General features: G+C 43.1%; 1 protein-coding gene across 2 annotated transcripts in view; it reads left to right on the forward strand.

Annotated features, from left to right (window-relative positions):
• Positions 1–14,699, forward strand: part of BCAS3 (BCAS3 microtubule associated cell migration factor) — a 282,873-nt gene that overhangs the window by 96,381 nt on the left and 171,793 nt on the right. For both annotated transcript variants that reach the window (XM_080357114.1, XM_080357115.1), the window contains exons 17-19: positions 2,722–2,846; positions 3,397–3,562; positions 4,600–4,700. In XM_080357114.1, the coding sequence (XP_080213240.1) occupies positions 2,722–2,846; positions 3,397–3,562; positions 4,600–4,700 (392 nt within the window). The remainder of the gene's footprint in view (positions 1–2,721; positions 2,847–3,396; positions 3,563–4,599; positions 4,701–14,699) is intronic.

A 14,699-nucleotide genomic window follows, 5' to 3' on the forward strand; every position in this document is an offset into this window, starting at 1 on the left:
CTGTGTAACCTCATCTGGGTGTTCCTGCTCCATGGGGGGATTGCACTGGGTGAGCTTTCCAGGTCCCTTCCAATCCCTGACATACTGTGATTTTGTAAATCAAAGAAATTTCCAGAAGTTTACTCCAGTTTGTATTTGAGAACAGCATTTGCTCCCTTTTTTTTTTTCCCAATTTAATAACCTCAGATTGTGTTGAGTAAAAATTCAGAATATTAAGAACATTGGGATAGCGTGGAAAGACTCGGGTTTCAAGACTTTATAAGAGCAAGTGAATGCAGCTGAATCATGTCTGTACTCACAGTTTGCTCTGGATTGATGGATGGGTAACACTGTCCTCCTGAACAATCTTGTTCTGTATTAAAAACAATCATTTATTGATTGAAATATAGATCAGTAAGTAACAAGACTCTAATTAGTGGATACATTCATATTTTAATTTCTGAGGGAATATTAGTGTGTGAATATTTGGAAGGTGAGAGCTAAAAATAGTTATCAATACACAATTTATTACAGAACTGGTTAAAAATACTGTTTGTGTGACAGTTGCCTGTTTCAAAGTGAAAGAAAACCATTCTGTATTTTTCTGAGCAGCTAGTAAATACTTCCATGTATTAATATTAATTTAACTATTATGATATATTCTAACATAGCTCGTGAAGTACCACTGCAAGCAGGGTAATATATTTATAGCCGGGAACTTTTCGGAACGTGGATTTCCAACCTGGTAATCTGGAGCTGGAGTTTGAACAGTTGGATAGTAAGTGCTTTGTGGTGGCTCAATATCAGAGTTACTGACTATAAACTGCAGTTGTTTTTTTGGGACGTTCCAGCTTCTCCCGTGTGTCCAAGAGCTTCAGGACCGGTCTAAGGCCATAGAAGTTTGTCTGAGTGTTTCCATGGACTCTGAGCAGTGGGATGGAATTCCTTTCAAAAGGTTTTTGAGGTTTTTTTTGGGGGTTTTCCTTCCAAACGGAAGGTGTGACCGGGGTTTGGTGAGGGTGTGATTTTTGGCTGAGCCCCCTGTGCTCCAGCGAGTCCAGCTGAGAACTGGCAGTGAACCGCAGCACAAGGTGTTGGGCAGCTCAGTTACACGTTCTGTAAATCCCCTCCAGAAACCTGGCTGAAAACTGAGTTTTTCTCCCATTTCCACAAATGAGCTCATTTCTGGTGACACGCAGTAGTTGCCGCGTTAGGTGAGTTCAGGTGGAAGGCCATTTAAAATGTTTGAGGTTGCATGGCAGTAATGACGGAGACTGTACGTTTGTAACCACATGTCGTGTTTTCCACGTGTCCCGTAGTGTCCAGTTGTGGAAGGAACGGAGGCGTTTGAGATCAGAGCGAGTTGTGCCGTTTATTCCAGTGAGATCAGGACCGAGCTGTAAGAGACCAAACCACGGGGTTTAGAGGTGCAGGAGTTGTAGAGCAGCCCAGTTTCTAGAATAATTCTCTTTAACTTGCTTTTCTTATATTATTTTTACGTTATGTTGGTCCATGATCTGTTCTTGCTTTAATATCCCTATTGGTTCATTCTGTTGAACCACTTCACCTGTATACAAATAATTTCTCATTAACAAAAAAAGGGTAATATGAGTTAAGTGCCATTATAATTATACATACTGTTCAAATTGCTTTCTGCTCTCTAAGAATACTTTTCCGCTGCTTAATTCCATCATGATACGTGCAATAATTGGTTAGCACATACATATATGCACTCATACTCTTAGAATTGAAGATCATTACGTGAAAATGACCAAGTTAATGTGATGGTGTAATCACAGGCTGATATAAAGTGGAACAAGGAATTAAAAGAAGAAAAAAGGAAAGGAAGGAGAGGTAGCAAGAGAAGGGAGCAGTGAAATAATGTAGAGAGAGAAATACATATTAATCCAATTTAAAAGGCTGGAAAAAAGGGAATGTGGAGAAGGAGGAATCCTGTGTGAGCTCCTCAACAGCTTTTGTCGTAGGGAAGGGTTGGCAGGTAACTGAGGAGACGGGCAACGCTCTGGAAACAGGTTGGAGTGGATACAAACCATCCTGTTACATATCAGGTTCTGTAAGGACAAGCACTAAATGGTGTTTAAATGAAACATAAAGTGCGATTTGTGCTCCACACACTTTGTGGTGTTTCAGAGGAGGATGGATCTGAATATCTTTTTACATGATAGCATTCCTGCTTTGTTTTAACCCGTGAGCGTGTGCATTGTTTCCCTTTCCTCGTGCCCCCGCATGTTGTTCCCTGTGTCCCTCTTGCCCGTGTCACACGTGTCCCCGAGGTTCCGATGGCACCCGGGCTGTGCTGAGTGACGGCTGATCAGCGTCACCCTCGGCTGGAGGTTTCCTTGGAAAATGCCAGAAAATATCAACCACCTAGAATGACTGACCCAGAATCTACATTTTCATTCCCAAAGGACTTAAAATTCTCAGTGTTTTTATTCACTTCGGAAGTTGTTTCTATTGAATGCAAATATTCAATATTGGGCCTCTTAAACAGTCCAACCAATTCTCCATTATGAGCCAGTGCTGTTGGTCAAGTTAATGAGTTCAGTAATCAAGGGGAATTTGGGGCCTGTTAGCAAGAAACACAAAAGCATCTGTAAATGCTAAATCCTATGGGAACTGCAGATATTCACCATTTCTGAATGAATGTTTTAGAATGACTGCTAAGCAAGGCACATCTTAATATTTGAGAATTAACTTTCACAATTTTGTTCTTTCCTCAAGCAAATCCAAACCACCTCCCCAGATTTCACCCAGTAAGTCTGTGGGAGGAGAATTCTGCGTCGCCGCCATCTTCGGATCATCCAGGTCCTGGTTTGCAAACAATCTTGGTCTGAAAAGAGAAAAAGGTTGGTATATAACGCAAACAGGAGGCGCATTTACAGTTGAATTCTCTATTTGCTCACTTTGCCGTAACTTTTGAGCTGACGATGTTTAACTATAGATTTTTGTTCCTTAAACTCAGTGATGATGATGATTTTTGGGAGTGTAGTGGGGGTATTTTTGGTAAAGAGGACAATTTTAGTTAGTGAGATAAATCATTGATCTTTTGTTATGACATAATGACAGAAACCAAACGTTGATCGCTCAATCCAAAGATACTGCTTGAAGTTTCACTGAAAAAGCTGTAAGGTAAAGGTGAGACACTCAATGAAACAACTGTACAGACCTGTGTGTGGCAATGCGAACACACCTTGCTGAAAAACTCTGTTCTATTTATACTTACAGGAGATATTCAGAGCTTTCTTGAAACAAGAGGCAAATTTTGTTCTTTGCACAATTTTCTCTGTCTCTCCAGCCCTTTCGGTTCTTTTGCCTCATGTCTCTTGACTGCAGTCGCATAAAGGCGAGACATCTTTGCTGTTTCTGCAAGAAGGTTTTCTTTGTGCTTGCCAACAGATCAATCAAAGCAGTTTGTAGTGGAGTCGCTGTACATCATCAGCTGTTACGGCAGCCTGGTGGAGCACGTGTTGGAGCCGCGGCCGCTCAGCACCGCTCCCAAGATCAGCGACGACACCCCTCTGGAGATGGTGACGTGCCCCCGAGCCAGCTGGACGCTGGTCAGGTACCACCTTCCTTGTACTTTGTATTATTAGCATTATTATTCCAGCAAGCTTTTGTAGAATTCCGTCAGCGCTTACGTGCCTGATTGGGACACAACCATTTAAATGCTTCTGTAGACATGGAGCTACGTGGACATGCTTACGGATCAGCAGAGATCCTTACCAGTCGGTGATTTTAAATGATCAGATTGTAATTTAGCTCTTTATATAAGGACTAGAAACAATTCTTTCGATAGTGTTTAAGTACAGAATTCTGCCCTGAGACACGAGTGAGGTTTCCACGATGAAGGGTTGCGAAGAACTAGGCAAGTTATGCTGGAAGTAGCTGAAGGTTGTAGTATTTCTTAAGACAGCTGAAGAAATTATTCCTGACATGTGGAAGAAAGTGAACAAAAATTGATGAGAAAGTGTTGTCAGTGCTTTTGACGTTTGAAAATCTTTTTCTATCGATTTTTCTTGGCTCCTATAGTCCTTAGTGCTGCTTATGGCGGGACTAGATTGATCAGTACTTGATTTAGCAAGCTATTTAGGAATGGCCCACCCTAATTAAAATTACAGCGCAGACTTCCAGACCATTATTGTTGAAATGAGTAGCTTGTAATGGAATTGAAAATTCTAATTGGATCAAGAGCCCATGACTTTACACAGCTTTATTTTCACAGTTTGTAAATGCTCCGTGACTTCACAGTGTGGAAGCAATGCCAGTGAACAGAACAGCAAAGTTCCCCGGCTCTGTGGTGTGTTTGTATAACGTCAGCACGACACACAGTGCTCCTAAACGCATTTACCGACTGAAGCTACAACCGCGCTCGTCATTTTTTTTTGCAGTCAACAAACAAGCATTGTCTTTTCCTCGCAATCTGCGTGGTTCGGTCGTGCTGCTCAAGTGCCTGTGGTGTATGGCAGTGTTCGAACAAGCTAATTTAAATAATTACAGACATTTTGGGAGCTTGTATAGATAATTACATGTGATGACAGAAACACTGATTTACATTCTCTGTATTAGCTTAAATATTAATAGTCTTGTGTTTTACCTCAGAACTCCTCAGTGGAATGAACTGCAACCACCATTTAATGCGAACCATCCCCTGCTCCTGGCCGCGGATGCCGTGCAGTACTACCAGTATCTGCTGGCTGGCTGTAAGTAGCTGACAGCTTTTTGTCTTGTCTTACATGCACATTTTAAGCCAAGTATGACTTTCTGACTTTGTGCATTTATTTCAATACACGTTCTACTCCAGAACAGGGCTTCATGTAACCAGTTGTATGGGGTGTTTCAAAAAGATGGGCCCTGTTTACCCAATCTACTGCTTTGAAATTGGGTCGAGCTCTTTGATACACTCTGTATTAGTAATGATAGAGTAGCAAATATCATTTCTGATACACATCAAAGTTGTGAGGCCGTTATATAGCCAAAACGTGAGCGCTTGGTGGCCTTGCAAGTGTCACCCCCGAGATGCCCTTAAGCAATGTATTGCAAAGAAAGGCTGAGCAAAAGCCTTTCTGTGGGTACCAGTGCTTATATACAGAGATCACATTGATCCCACATGCTATAGTCAGGTGTGGGAGTGAATCACCCAGCTCAAACATTGCACATTTCAAATGGTTTTGTGCTGAAAACTTTTTAAAGGAAGAAGAATGAGTGGTGGCTAAATTCTGACAAAATAATGAGTTTGTATTATTTGAATTACAGTGGAGACTTTTAATTCAGGTTTTAATTCGCATAATAGGAATTCTTTAAGACGGGTGAGGAATGCGCATGAAAGAAGAATAATAAACGCTAAAGACAAAAAAATAATCTAGAGAACATAGTAAAAATGTCATTAACAGAGAAATCTGTGTCTGTCTGATCTGCTTTGAAGTTTTATTTGCCTTCTGGATTTATTCTACCTGAAGCTACTCAGTGAAGCTTCTGAAAAAATGGAGTCAACCCGGGATTCGCACAAAAGAGCCCGAGACACCTGTTAGCTTCCCCCTGTTAAACCCGGGCTGAAAGGGCTTTCTCTGCCTGCGCTTACCTGCAGCACCGCGACGGGCTGGCCCGCCACGCAGCCCGCGGTTTGATGTGCCCTCGCTGCTGTCAGGGACTTTAATTGCCAGCAAATGGCTAAATAGGGGGTGAGGGTGAATGTTACATCTGTCTGCCACGTCAGTGGTGAGAGGAGTTCTGGCGCCGGTTCAGGGTCACTATTTGTATCTGTCTATCAGAGGTAGAATGCAGCAGTTCCTCTCCGCTCCTGTATAGCATTTCTGCCGATTGTTTGGCTCCATTAAGTGTGCAGGGGAAATAAAAGCCTGAATGACCAAGTCACAAGGGGCTATGGATAGACCCTTTCTTTGTCCACACTCGGAACATTGCATTAGGTCTCATTATCCATTTATAATAAGCGACCTTTGCCCCCCCGGGTCATTGAAAAATCCTCAGTGTGCTTTTTAGCACAGAGTACCTCTGTCAGCAGACGGGCAGAACAATGAAACGTCTGGCGCTCCGCTCGGAGGGCTGGATGGGCAGGTTTTCATAAATCCGCGCTTTGATGCCAAAACCCAGGACCAAAATCTTCCTTAGTCTCTGAAAAGTGTAAAGTAGACCCAGTGAGTCCCTGTGACGAAAAGAGAATATTCGAAAAACACCGCACTTAGTTATTTACACACAGTTCAGCTTTTAAGATATTTTTAAGGAATCTTAAAGTTACGTTCACAGCTAATAAGGAAGTAACAAGGAACCTTTGTTCCAGGGAATATTTTGTACAACAAGTGGCCACGACCTTTATCCCAAGGGCGTTTGTGAGTGGATTAGCACAGCTGTTTCCTTGCTGTGGGGTCAGCTGGGACATCTGCTGCGCAAACCTGCATCCCAAGATGTGCTCGGCCCCACCTGAGCGCTGCATCGCGGCCGGGGCGGAGAGCACAGGGGGTGGGTGGGCAGTGAGAGATTTGGACCTTGTTGTAAATTCGTGGCTTTGCAGTGAACTTCTGTGTTAAATTCCCCAACCTGCTGGCCTGCGGGAAGCCTCGCTGAGCTCCTCACGACTCTTAGAGGCCTTTTGCAGTTGGTCAGAGTGAAAATAACCAGTCCCGAAAATCTCAACTTCTGACAGAGCAGATTTCACACTTGCTTTTGGTTTATTTACTTATTATTGTTTTAAAGCCTGGATGTATTACAGTCCTCAGGTCTTCTAGTGGGTGTGAGGTGCTGGATGTTTCTCTCCTACCCTCCTCAGATTTTATACATAACCTTTTACCTTATTTGTGTCTCTAGTATCCCCTCTTTATTTGCTTGTGTTCTGAGCAGCTCCTAAATCTAATCACAACAGAGGAGGGAAATGCTATCTGTGTGTCCCATAAGGTAAATACCATCCCCTGGTGTTACTCGGCTGCCGGTGGAGCAAAGCTGAGCCAAGCACTTGAAATTGGACCAAAAACTGCCCAAAAAAAGGTAATACATAAATGAGAAGTGATTTAGAAATCACTTCTGGCTCTGGAAAGGGCACCTTCATGTTCTAGGCAAGAGTTTTGGCTCATCAGGACCAATTTTATGGAGAGGACCTGCAGTTGTCAGAAGTGGGCCAGGGACAAGAATTACTATATTAACTAATATGCAGTACTCTTTGACAAATTGCTTACTAAATACATCAAAATTGATTGGACATTCCATGTTTAAATTGACAAATGACTGCATTAGGGGAAGGAGGGAAATCCATTAATTACAGCTGCCCTCAACCGTAGGAAATGTAATCGTGTAAATATAGATTTTGTTAAAACAAAAGTCTCTACTTTACTGTAGTGTTGCTGGTAAGTGTACTTGCACCTCTTTGCTATTAAACCTCCAATAGGAGGTTTTGAAGACAGATCTTTGCAACTGGCTTTAAATAATCAAAGGCCATTTGTGTGGTGTTCGAAGGAATGATGCAGTGTTCCTGTATCCCACTCTGACCGCTTCTGGAAATGGTTCCTCCCTCCGAAAAACGGACACGTAGCTGAGGCTTCTGCTGTCTCATTAATTGTTTATTCTAAATGCACTGTAATTCATACTCCACGATGTTAGAATTCAAACCAGTACTCCGTATTCCCGTCCTTTGTTCCTGTACTGGTTTCCAAGCAACACTCGCAGGGCTGTTACTTATTTCTGAGTAAGAATTTGCGCTTGAGTTAGACCTGAAGATATAATCAGTTTTATAGACTTCGTTAAGGGATTCTTGAATAGATTAAGCTCTGTATTTATAGCTGCCTTTGACTTTTGGCTGTTACAACAGATTTTCGTTTCTGGACCAACATGTACATATCTTGCGTTTCACTGAAAATGGCTTTTGTTAGGAGGCAAACACAGTAACTATTCATTGTCTTCAAAGGGAGGGGGTCGGCTTTTCCTCGCTGTTTGTTTGGGCTGAACGATAACACAATTTATACAGCTAATCTCTGCAGCTCTGACATCATGTTTGCACTTCCCGCTCCCTCCAATGAACGCGCTGCACCCTGAGCGAGACTTTTGTCTCTGAGCAACGTTGCGGTTCTTTATGGCCTATTTTATATTCCGTTCCGACATTCCATCGTTGGAAACAAAAATTCCAGACATAGAGCTGGTGAACATTGTGCAGTGGGAAGCAGGAGTGAGTGTATTAAATAATTGCGTGAATATGAAGACATATACTATGAAAAACAAGCTGTTATGCGTGTAATCATAGCCCAGGTGCTGTCGTACGAGTTACCCCGAGCACACAGTGAGGACTCTGGTCGTTCTGCTCTGCAAACCTTGTTCCATGTGTGGAGCAGCGCGGTGCTGGTCTAGAAATGGGCTAATCAACCGGGACTGATCATTACGCTTACTGTTCTACCGCTTTTCAGCCTTCTACCTCGGTTTTTCTTCTTGCACTCTTTTGTGGCTGCAAATGTAATGCTGCATATTTAATACTTTCACTCTATGAAAGGATATACATCACGATATGTACCTCGCTATATCCATAGCTATAGTGCGTGTGCATGGAGCCTGTTCTGTGGGGCAAGAGCTGCAGTTGCTGTGGGTATGTTCAATGTCTATCACAATGGAGCTTGATTCCAAATAATAAAACTGATCAAAACCAGAGCCCGTTCTGTAACAATTACTCTCTCGTGTAGTTACGAGGTGTTCAAAGCCTTTTTGCTCTGGTTCTGTAGCATCTCCGCGTGGCCACGCTCAGACGCGCTTTGCAGCGGTTTCAGCACTTTGTGCTCCCAGTTGCCCGTTGCTGTGGCTGTGCTGGGCTTTACTGGTTCTGCAGCAGCACTGGCGGCACTTAGAGCAAAGCTGGCCAGTTTAAGCTAATCTCCCGATGCAGACTATCTAAGCAGAGCTCTCTGGCCTTACCCTGAGATGAGCTGCCATGCTGTGAAGCCTGGAGAGGAGTTGGGACAAGCCGTGGTGTATGGGTTAACGTTTTAGTCTGCCATCGTTTTTATGTGCTGATCATATGAACGCGGCCTAAACTACCAGCCTTTCAGACGTACCTGTGAACCACCGGTGAGGGCTTTTCCACAGAATTGTGTCGATTCACTGTTATGGGCTTAAAACTGCACGAAAGATCCCACCATTCATGCGAAGTCAGAGCGATGGAGCCGGGTGATCCGTGGGGCGGCACATGGGGCAGCAGCTCCGTCCCCACCGAGCGGGTGCAAAACCAGCCTTTGGGTAGAGTCCCTGTCACCAGACATGTCACGTTTCGATGATTCCGTCAGGTTTTTCGCCTCTGTTCTCAGCAAGAGTCTTGCAGCCAACCCTCTGTTACTTGTTAGCACGATGCGCTTCAAGACGGGAAGCTGCGCTTTGTTGTTATTTGGGTGTTTTGTGTACGACCAGCACACAGCTGAGATTCCCTGTACTTACTTGGGTACATATATTTAACCTTATTATCCAGACGGGAATTTTTAAATATATTTCCTAGATTCTCAACTTGCCATTATTCTTTTCACTTCAGATCGCCTCTAACTAGGGTGGTGTTCTCTTGAAATTCTACTTCGTTAGTGCCTTCTAATAAAAAAATACAACCTACTTCCTGGGTCTCTGCATCACTAGTTTCAAAGGAGTCGTGTAGATGTCATTTAAAGATCCAGATCCTTTGGGAATGATTGATAATTCCTTGACATTTTTCAGAAGGACTCTTCTATACAGGAAAATGAGTTTCAGAATTCAGGGAATTAAGTGGTTATGTTGACTGAGGTATTCTCTCCAAATACTACATGAAAATATGGGGGTGTGCATATATATATATATATATATATATATATATATGTGAAAATATACGTGATACAGGTAAAATGTTGTAGAAAAATTTTGGCAATTGAAAAGAGATTTCACATTTGGAATTTTTTACTGTGTTTAATACTGTAGCAGATCTTAAATATATATATATATATCATCTATTTTGATTACAGTTTAAAAATTTCAAGTGAAACTGATTCCACGCGTGCGTTTCTCTTACAGAATTGTTGTGTGCGTTTGGGGTTTGCTGGCAATAGTCACAAACAGTGAAAATGGCATTTTTGGGTTTACTTGTTACACTTGGAGGCATAATAGTTCGCAAGCTCATCTGGATCACCTTCCTTTCCAGAAAAGATGTTTCAAATGGAATTGTAGTTCATGGTCTTTTTTAAGCGAAAACTGAAGTTTCCCTAAAAGTGGAACGTGCACTTTGTGCTGCCTCCGGGAGCCGGGACAAGGTGGGCAAGGGAAGCAGATGGGATTTCTGACGGAGCGCAGAGTGGTTGGGGTGAAGTGCTGCATCATTGCACACCAGCACTGGAGTAAATCCTGCTACGTTATTCAGCCATAATTGGTGTTTGTGGAATAATATAGACGAGATGGATAAAAATTAACTCTGTGAGGTACGTTGGATGCTGCCAATGTGTGTTACGTTCTCGATGCAAATATACACCTGGGCATGTGCGCGGCTTCATCAGATTAGCGAGCACTTGCCCGTCTTAATCCATATTTTATAAACTAAATGCTGGAAACAGCACCGCGTATAGGAATTAAAACACTTTCAGATGTGTACAAACAACAATAATGAACAAGGGCACATGCTGAAACAGTTCTTTACTATGCTTACATGGTCATCTGGAACTTCTTAGAGAGGGGTCCATCAACACGAAGGGGTCAGTTTTCAAAGCAGTGTACAGGGATTTAGCCGCGCGACTCCTATTGACGTTAATGGGAGTCAAACGGGTAAATCCCCACGCACCGCTTTGAAAATTTACTACTAAGCCTCTTGACTTCTCACTACATACTTTGATTGTAACAGTAATCCATGGTTAACATAATTTTCCCGACAATAATGTCAAACATACTTTTGAAGTCAGTGAATTATAGAAATAGTTACCTCTTCCTTAATTCTTTAAAGATGGCCATCAGATGGATTTCGCCATTGGTTCGTGCAGTTGAAATTATTCTTTAACTCAGGGAAGAATAGATACGTTGTCCTTTGGTGCAGAACCGAGAGCCTGCTCCCAGTCTGAGTGTTTAAACAGCCTTAAATACTCCATACGGTGAGTAAAACCAGGTTCCAGCTCTCCCCAGCGTTAACTGGTTTAACTTGACTGATTTCTTATGGGAGCTTTAGAGAGTGCAGCGTGGTGAACATCTCCTGCTCTTGTAGCCATCGGAGCTGGGGAAAATCTACAGAGAACTCACATCCCGACTACAGACATACCTATTCCTTTAAGATTTAAGTGCTGATACAGAGAACGGATGGTCTATAAAGCACCTAATAAACTGTGGGCAATATACAAATAATGAATTAATAAATCTGTAAGTCAGTTGGTGGTGTGAAATAACTGTTAGGCTGGATAAACTCCTGGTTTATGGGGTTTTTTAAGCTTAATTTTATGACATTTATGTGTATAAGAATCTCAGAAAGCCCTAACGGGGAAAAAATGAGTAGGGAGAAGTTCTGGGTGAAAGAAGATATTTGAATTTACATGGCATGACCCTGCAGAACTTTACAGGCTGAAACACGCATAAAAACCAGAACTTTGTTCAGTAACATGTACCCACAAGTAAAAATACATAGAGCATACCACCGAACTGCAAACAGTTTATTTTGAACAGCGCTCCATCTGAAAGGAAAACCTGGTCTTGGCTTTATTGTTAAGCTGGAGCAGAGGCAGAGCCGGAGGCACCGACCTGCACAGGAGGTTTAGGGGTAGAATTCCCTGAGCAGCTGTTGGGCTCGGTGGCAGATCCAGCTGTGCGATACCCAACCCCGGCTCTGCCAAAGCGCCGGCACGTCCGTCTGATGGAAAATAAGGAGAACCTGTTGCATTTGAAGCCGCCACCTTAGACCTGAACCAGAACGGGCACATTCTGCTTGTGGTGGGTAATGCGCCGCAATGAATGCACCAGACCAAACTCGCCGGTCCTTCCAGAATTCGCGCCGAGGAAATCATTCCCATTGCGGAGCTCAGCTCTAAGTGCTCCCGAAGCATGTTGACAAACATGATTACCTCAGGTCTCTAAACCGCCTATGGTCATTTTAGATAGAACTTAGGAACTGCAGAAAAAGCATCAAAATCGCATTGGTGTGTGATTTCTATGGAACCAAGGGATGGGTGGTTTTTATTCTGCTCACCTGTTGGACGCCACTAAATGCTGCACGTGGACACGGGACAGACTTCAGACTTAATGACCCGATTTCTACTAGGTTTTAGAATCTTATTTCAAATTCTAAGTTTTGTGTTTTCAGTTGGAATAAAGGAGAGCGCTCTGGGTATCTGCAGGCACAGAACAAACAGCCTTTAGAGTCTGCAAATGCCTTTGTTTGCTCTTAATTTGGACAAACATGCATCCCTGAGAGAAGAGCACGTTGGGAATGTCATATATAACTCTCAATTAAATTGAATTGTGTAAAGCTCATTTATATAAATGAGAAAATTAAAACCTTTTGGTTCAAGAAGTACACAAAACTAAGTAAAACTAATGATTTATTGTTCACAAATTAAAACCATAAGTGCGCACGCTACAATTGAGCTGTAGCGTTTCTTTGTTCCAACACTTCTGTGCTTCTGAAAGATGACAATTTATAATCTTTGGGTGAATAAAGCGTTGTCTTAGGTCTAGGTATTTATTGTATATTTAGACCATCTATGAACAAAACCACTGCTTGTTGATTCCAGTATTTGTCAGGCATGTGTATCTGGGCCGTGCTCGTGTGGCAGGAATGGCTGTGCATATTACCTGAGCTTAACCAAAATTGCTTGTTTTCTTTATTTGGCACAAATATTGTAGCATGGCAAAGTTTCAAAACAATGAGGCCTTTTTCATACTTAATCATTGAACTGTGGAAATCAGGTCCTGAAGTTCCAGAGCAATATCAGCTGGGTAAGCACCAGCACCTTTGATTTTGAGGCTAGAAAGTAGAATTTGAATGTTATGGAAACTGAAAAACCTCTGTGTCCCAGCGTAAGGACAGATTGGCTGATGTGTGCGAGCCTGCCATCATTTCCAGCGTGAATTCAGATTTCCAAAGAATTAATCTGCAAGATGAAAGATTATTTTCAAGCTCCAATTCCTGGAAATGTCCCTCCAGACTTAAATTAATCTCGTCTTGGAACTCGACACCAATGCGAAAGGTTTGTGACCCAGCAATGAAGAATCAGGTTTACATTTTTAGAACATGTTTGTTCCTGGAACTTCAAGGCTGTTTGAACTCCTAAGAAATGCCCGTGTGTGTGTGTGTGTGTGGAGCTGGATTTGCCCGCGGTGAGGCCGGGACCGTTGCTTCACATCCCGCTATCAAAACCAGACCCTTTCCACGCCTGCTTTTGGGAGAGGTGTGGTGCGTAAACGCGATTTTATTAAATAGCAAAATAAATTACTGAGGTTTGACCTCAGCTGGGGCTTTATCACTGTTGCCCTGCTGGTGAACTCCAGGGCAGAGCTGCTTTGTGCAATTCAGCATGTCGTCACTTTTTTCGGTGGAAAGAGTTAACGCCGCGCTCCGAAACCGCACCGAGCCGGGGGTTATTGCGAGAGCCGCGGTTCCCCGGGGAAAGGCCACACAGCATTGGGCCGAAACTCTTTACGTTTGAATTTATGTTCCGCTTTAATGCTGTTTTGATTTTCCAGCGAAATGCAGGTGACACAAGGGAGAAACACAGTGACCGGGCAGGGTGGACACTGCTCCCTGAGCTCGTGTTTGCAGCGTGGCCCCGAACAGCAGCTTCCCCAGTCCTGACAGCTCCAGGAGTTGCCCCTGGGAGAGAAGGAACAGGAACAAAATATTCAGAACAGTCCATAAAGTTCCCGTTGGTTTGAAAGCAAAAACATGTGGCCGAGTCCTGAGCGGTTTGTAGCGGAGCTGAGGAGGGGGAGCCGGGAGTCGATCAGCCGCATCCCCACCATTCACTGCAAGGGAAACAGATACAGGGCAGATCAGCACAACGGGAAACGCGTGGAGATCCCGGCTGGCAGGGGCAAGGGCACTCAATTTCATATTCAGATGTTTACTGTGAATCACCAGCTGTTTGTAACCTCGGAAGGTGTGTGTGCTTGGTATGGGCTGGACAGACACCTCCGTGAGTTATCAGATTAGGTCTGTGACTGTTGGAACGGAGCAGATTGATTTAGTTTCTGTATGATCTTTTGAGGTCCCTTCCAATCCCTAACATTCTGTGATTCTGTATTATCTTGCAAACTGATGAACCCCAATGCTGCGGTCGCTGAGGTGCATGGCCGCATACACACGAGAACAGATCGTACTGATGTCAATGAGTGTGGCAGATGCAAAGTATCTCATGAGAAAAACTCGACATTTTGTAAGAATATATCCTAATGTATATAGCACTTGAAATAATTCTTTAATAAGTTAAGCCCTGAACTGAATTTAGCATGTTGCAGGTTTTGGAATAAGGACACACGGCGATTTGGAGGTGTCAGAAATGGCTCCAGAGCTGAGGTTGGGTTGGACACCCACTGACACACCAGCATGAAAATCCCAGCATTTCACACAGCGTATGGATTTATGAAAACCCCGTGCTGTTTATATTATAGCGGCGCCGTTCTGTATTTATGGTCACAATTGTGCCTGCTTTGCCATTAGAAACTCCTGTTATTAGGGGTTTACAACATGGCTGTAAAAATTTGTAGTGGATGGAAAGTTGACACATAAGGGT

This window comes from Nesoenas mayeri (genome assembly GCF_963082525.1).
Source record: "Nesoenas mayeri genome assembly, chromosome: 20".
Taxonomy (NCBI): Eukaryota; Metazoa; Chordata; class Aves; order Columbiformes; family Columbidae; genus Nesoenas; species Nesoenas mayeri.